Source organism: Drosophila guanche, unplaced genomic scaffold (genome assembly GCF_900245975.1).
Source record: "Drosophila guanche unplaced genomic scaffold, DGUA_6, whole genome shotgun sequence".
Classification (NCBI taxonomy): Eukaryota; Metazoa; Arthropoda; class Insecta; order Diptera; family Drosophilidae; genus Drosophila; species Drosophila guanche.
The window spans coordinates 4,637,849-4,644,493 of NW_022995744.1; the positions used below are offsets into that span (position 1 = coordinate 4,637,849).

General features: G+C 45.1%; 1 protein-coding gene across 1 annotated transcript; it reads right to left on the reverse strand.

Annotated features, from left to right (window-relative positions):
- Positions 1-1,461: 1,461 nt before the first annotated feature.
- Positions 1,462-2,269, reverse strand: LOC117579486 (protamine-like protein 99C). The gene is made up of 3 exons (XM_034265385.1): positions 1,903-2,269; positions 1,751-1,845; positions 1,462-1,683 (listed from the first exon to the last, which is right to left on the reverse strand). The coding sequence occupies exons 1-2, from the start codon at positions 2,120-2,122 to the stop codon at positions 1,799-1,801; spliced, it is 267 nt and encodes an 88-aa protein (XP_034121276.1). The 5' UTR covers positions 2,123-2,269; the 3' UTR covers positions 1,462-1,683; positions 1,751-1,798.
- Between the last annotated feature and the right edge of the window lie 4,376 nt (positions 2,270-6,645).

Below are 6,645 nucleotides of genomic sequence, written 5' to 3' on the forward strand. Positions count from 1 at the left end.
CAGTAAGAAAAAGCGGCGAGCAACTCTGCCACCGATGAGACCTCCTTGTAGTTACTTCACGGTTGGATGGTTGAAATTTGTTGATTGTACGCCCAGAGAGAGAGACAAACGATTGACAAATTAAATTGCTTATTGATGAGAGGAAAAGCACACACACACACACACACACACAGGCAAGGATTTGTGTGTGTGTGAAGGATATATGTATGCTGGTCCTGGGAAAATTGCCTACGCGGCGACACCGAAAATGAAATAAGTGCATAATGGAAATTTGCAAAAGCCAATTTTGTAATAATTTAAATTGAATATTTATGTTGGCCCACCACCCCTACCTCCCCTGTGTCCATGTGGTACTTCATTTACGAGCATAATCGACTGCAGTGGTGCCTGCAAGTGGTTTCGGCTGTGGAGGAGTCTTTGGGGATGGAGCCATCCATCCATCTGCATACTACATTAGTTTTCGAGTGCTTCGCATTCTGCCTATTTGCATATTGTATGTGTGTGGTATTTGTCTTTTGCCCCCAGCCCCGGGCCCTTGCAAAACTTCAACAGTCATAACACTGCCGACAAACAACATGATTGAGAGTGGGTAGAGTGAAGGGGTCCTGCCAGGACCCAGGAAAAGCCATTTAAATTAGAGCTTTGTTTGCCTTGCATTAGGCCAGAAACAAATATTGCAGTGTATTCAAGTCTGAGAGATGCTCCGGGGGCGAGAATGATACACTCAACGACAGGCAGACGGAACGGAATGGAAAGGTAAAAATCGAAAATGAAATTCGTCAAAAATCACACACACACACACACACACACAAAAGGCTCTTCTCTTCTTGCCTGATGACTGGATGTCAAAAGTGCTCAAGTGCCGAAAGAGAGAATTCTGAGTGCAAAATATTTAAAAATCAAAAATCGAAATTAATGCCAGCTCTCTGCTTTTCCCCACCCGTTCCCCTCGAGGGCCAGTGGAGCCAACGGAAAATTGCATTTTATGTGCAAATCAATAAGACTTCATCTCCATCTGACTTTAGCTTCAGTTTTTAGACGATCAATTCCAGACTGAAGTGTGTGCGTGGCTGAGTGGATTTCCTGTTTTACTCCTGCCACTGCCACTGCCACTGGACTGGACGATTACTCGTATTTTCGGTTATTTTGTTGTGTTTTTGCTTGTTAAATTTTAATTCCAGACAAGAGTGCTTGAATCGGTGATTGCTGATTCCAGGATACCGGAGGGGTGCAGCTGGGTGTGAAGCACGTGATTTTTACTCAAAATCTTTTGAGTGCCTAATCTCATCAGAATTATGGGATTTCAATGTTGCCGATTTTCCGATACAACCAAAAGTGCAATTGAAAATGCAATTTTGCTCTAGCGAAGCGAAAAAAACACCTTCTGGGAGCAGGAAATTCATTTTAAAGTACGAATTTCGAGTTGGAATTTCCAACTCACCTTCAAAAGAAAGGTGAAAGAAAGCTTTGCTCTGATTTATTAATTTGTTCATATTCAAAGTTCGGAGAGAACAGAGCCGTGTCCGACGAGAACTTCCGTTCCAGCTCCAAAAGATCTTTCCAAAATTACTGAAAGTGGCAAACAGAATATTGATCTTTGGAGAGTGAAGCTTCAGCTCTTATTAAGTGCTTTCCAATACGCCGATGGATCGTGGTATGTCGTGACTCGTTCTGATTCTTTTACTGCGTTTTCAGATAGATTTTCATAAGTTATTTTTCTATGCTAATAAATAAAGTAAGTTACACTTACTTTTAACTAATGGAACACACATTTTGAGGGTCTGGACTGCCAGCAAGATCATTTTGTTGGCGTTTTGCGTCGCTTGGGCTTGCACTTAGCCAAAGCTAAAATTCGATTTTGAGGGTAAAATTGAACAAAAACATGGCTTTACTTTCACTTACTTTTACAATTGCTTGGTGGACCCATTCTACGGTAGCGATCCTTCTCCTTGCAGTCGAGTGCGTTCCAGGCCTTTGCGCCCTTGCGGACCATCTCTTTGGGCGACAAGCCCACGTGCTGCGTCTTAAAGTCTCGCAAAAAATTCAAATAGCCATTCCGTGTCACGGGTCCAACTCGCTGGGCTTTGTAGGGTTTGATGTCGCAACTTACAGCAGTACCCATGCCAGGCACTAAAATCACAAAGAGTTGAGCGAAAAACAAAGAATTTGGCAGGGAAAAAGTAGCAAGAAAATTGTATTTTGTATTGAATGTATTTATGAATATATTATTGTGTGCTCAATGTATTTATGTCAGTTGTGTACTTGACTAGAACTCGAAACTGATTGAATTGTTTTTACTGAATCCATTTTGAGCTGGAAAAACAGGTTGCTTTTCGTGTAAAATTGTGGAAAATAGTTCCGAGTGAATGTACAAGGTCTTTAAGCTCAGAAATCATTCAACGAAAATCACAAAAATACACCATAAATTGGGTAAAATCAACACTTGGACTTCCCATCAATGAACTTCTGAAAAACACACACAAAAGCATATCCATTAGCGCCATCTGCGCTCCTTTGAGTAGCTCCTTTGCCACCGAAGACCTTTTCAAAATCAATGCGCCATTGAGCACGAGCCTTCGCCTCCATCCTCCTTCTAGAATTGTCAAGTTTATTTTAATAAATACACAGCCAGAGTCTCGGAGTGAACTGAACCTTGCTCAACCCATTTAAATATCCATCGAGCAGCTTAACACCTGAACCCAAAGACAGGAAAGCGAAGAGCGAAAGGAAGTTGGGGCAGGACAGGGCAGGGCAGGGGCCCTGAGCTATAACTTCTGCTCCATTTGGCTCCGTTCAGTAGGTACATTTAGAATTCTAAGCAATTTCCTTATCTGCTTGGATTAAAAACCCCGCCACAAGTCAAGGACCTCCGCCATGCAATAATAATTAGCATTGGCTTGGCTTGGCCCCCTTTTTGGCGTGGATGGAGCGACCACTCTGAGGGCCACTCTGAAATTTATCATTTCCATAGTCCATGAAACATATTGCTCTTATCCACATCCATCCATCCACTCATTGTTGTTCATAACTTTTGTGCATATTATTAAAGTTTGGACTCTCTGTCCATCAGAGAGAGAGAGAGAGAGAGAGAGAGTCAATGACTGGCTCATCCTCATTCGCATTCTGCTTCCTGTTTCCCTTTGCAATTGCTCAGCTGGAAGCAATCAAAAATGTTGATGTTAAATTTATTTCAAATTCCATTTTGGATGTGCTCAAGGACAATTTGCCATTCACCATTCACCGGGCACTAATAATATTATCAGCAACAACAACGCGGGCCCGTTGTCCGTTGTCCGTTGTCCGCCAATTCAATGACTCCACTTCTGGCTCCTGGCTCCCGCCTACCGCCCCACCATTCACCCTCTCTCTCTCTCTCTCGCTCGCAAATTTGTCAGCAATTGAAATTCAGCAAACATTTTTGAATTTTGTTTGCCTCGACGGGTTTTTTGGGTATTCCTGGGGCTCGTCGCCGGCTCTCTGGCTGGCTCCCTGGCTCCCTGGCTGGTTGGCTGTCTGCCCAGCAGGCACATTTTGCATTTTCAACCCAGAGATTCCCCACTGCAGCTCTCGCTGGCTGGCTGCTGGCACCCACTGCTTTGATTTCTATCCACAGCGTGAATATGCAAATTGCCAGCTCCGTGGAACAGCTCTCCAAGTGGCATCGAAACCGCCAAAAATGTTCCCGCTCTCTGTCTCTGCCTCTGTCTCTGGCTGAAGTCAAACAAAAGGAATCCGCGCGCGCTTCTGGAATGTGGAATATGTTGAATGAGCGAAATTAGTCGAGATATTTTAATCTAAATGGAAATTTCGCCACACAGTTATTCGAGAAAGGTACACCCCAAGGCACAGCTGGAGTCACAGTCCATCAATGCATTGTAGCCACTGTACTTGGGTTGGGGGAGCGTGCAGCAAAATGCAATTGCATATTCAAGTTTTGCACTTGAAATTCAACGATTTGTATCGACTGCCACCGCCGCACACGAGTATGAATGCCCAAAGAGATCGAAGACAAAAAAAAAAACAGAAACAAAAACCCCAAGCACGAAACGGAAGCAGACGGTGGGGGCAGCCACAGGGTGTCTAGCGTTGCGATATAAATCTTCAGCCTCTCTGAACAAATGTTTTGTGCATATTTGAACTTGAGTCGGCAGCACGGACCCACAGACCCACAGACCCACCCAAACCCAAACCCAGAGCCAAGCCAATTTTAAATTGGCAAAAGGTTAAGCCAAAAAACTAACAATTCCCAAGGCAGACACGGGGCACGGGGCACAGGAGCTGAGCAGCTGGCACGTCGATGGCATGCATAATTAGATGGAATCCGGCGCTCTTTTTGGGCTGGGGGGGAAATTGATTGAAGAGCGGGAAAAATAGAAATATTTCCTCATCCGCCCATTGCTGGGCGGGATTAGAATTTAGCCAACTATTTCGGCACACAAATCGCTGCTAGGTTGAGTGGAAAATTAAATGTTTGCTTATTAAATATAAATACAATGATATCAAACATAAATACATTTGATTTAAGCACAAAACTATTCATTTAATATTTGTAAACATTTTTAAAGCTCCTAAATCTGCTCTCTCACCTGTCCTTACCTTAGCCAATCAATCTGCAGCCTTTCCATAGTCAACTTGTTGGTCAAATAATACGTTGAAGCTTATCCTGCCTTGCCGTTGAATTTCATTCAGTTTGATTCAGGATAACTCTGAAAAGGACTCAAGGAAAGCTCATTGTGTGGCACTTGTTGTGTGTCCTAGAAATAAAAGGCATGAAAATGGAAGGAAGCCGAACCAAGAGGCAGACATTGCTGACATTGATGTTGTCATCGGACATGTCCATGTGCTCTTGCCCCAACAGGACGGCCTCATCATCAACAGCCAATCGACTGAAGCTCTCGAGCCAAAAAAGAACAAAAGAAAAGTTCCAGAGCGGCAGAGATTGTCGACAGCTAATTGATTTTATATGAATGATATGTTAAATACAAATGGCCCCGAAAGAAAGCGAATTTCGCTCCAATGGATTCTCAATTAGCCCCCAGATTCTGCTCGGACAGCAAAAGGACTTCCGCACAATGTGGAAAAGGCTTAAAGTAGGGAATTCCTTTCCTAGGCTTGTCTGCCATCTAATTTGCATAAACAAAACGTCAGGCTAATCAGTGAGCAGCCTTAGAAGTGCACTTACCTGCAGCTCCTTCGGTGACGCCAACTTAAATGCCAATTAGTTGCCATTCGGTTTGCGCCCGGGGGGCCTCCTTTCTGCTCTGCCACTCATTAACAATGCCAATTGGAAATGTCCGAAAAGTGCACAGCCAATCGGCCAACAATGAGGCGTCTAATTAGTCAGCTTGAGTTATCCCAGGCACGTTTTTTTGTGGCTTTTTCCTCTCCCCTGGGGTGCCAGTTGCCGTTTCCCCACAGTCCCGAGGTGTGTGCTCCGAATTCACGCCTCTGTATCGTCGGCGTCTCTGGGCATTATAAAATATTTCTCGCTGCTTTTCCATGTTCCCGTCGACTGGGAATTAAACAAATTTATTTGCAAATCGAGCAGCAGGCAGGCGGGGGAGCTGTGGACCGGAGCTAACTTAATTTGGGGCAACGGCAGCCAGTCTGGCTTGGGCCAGAAATTGTATTAACACTTTTCCCGCATCCACTTCTCCCTCCTCCTTGTCACGGTGTCTGCGTGACTGTTGCGCTGTGTGTTGACCCTTCGCCTCCAGACATTAGATAACCAAAAGCAAAGCGTTCCATTCCATTCCTGCTTTTTGCCGTTGCATGCGAATGCGGCACGAACTGCTTGCAACTGAATCGCTTCCCCCCAACTTTGGCTTTTAATTAAAAAGGTCACTTTCCAGGTTCACTTTATGCTGAGGCGGCGAAACTCGCAGCGCCAATCGGGAGGGGATTGAAGCTGCCGCAGCTCTAATCCCTCCATCCAGGACTCACAGCTCTACGGATTGGAGTTCATTTTTGTGACACATTGACAAATGCCCTGCCCGGCACGCCACAAATCGTTAATAACACTCCGCACCACACACCTCGCCGGTCCGCCGGGCAATGCCAATTAAACGCCCGCAACGGACATGAGAGACGTGTCTCCTGCTTTGGCTGCCCTTTTGTTTTGGCGGCTATTTTGCATTTGTTTTTGGCAATGGCTTTGGTACATCGCCCGCTGTTTCCATCTGGCTGTGACACGTTGGAGCTTTAGGACGGGGAGGCGACTCCTCCTGCTTCTGCTTCTGCTTCTGCTTCTGCTTCTGCTCCAGTTGCAGCTCCATTCATGCAGAGCGTCCTCGATGCGACCATGTTTTGTTAACGTAATTGACAACAACAATTGACAATCGGCCCAGAACTCAAATGGTCATGTTTCTGCTCCTATTTCGTGCCAGCTCCCCGCTCCTGCCACCCGTTGTGCTGCTGTCATTATCAAACCTTCCAAAGACTCCAAAAAATACACCACAAAAAAAAAGGAAAAAGCGGGAAAACGCGTGCAGTTGGTGGAACAATTTCCATGTTCGCTTGCTCTGGTAATTACTATCGTATCATAGCGATAGCTATCGCTTAGGTGGACCCTCTCTAGGACCACCTGCGGCTCCATGGAACTCCACTAAGCACGCTGCCAATGTTATTCTGCTGCAAATTGTGTTT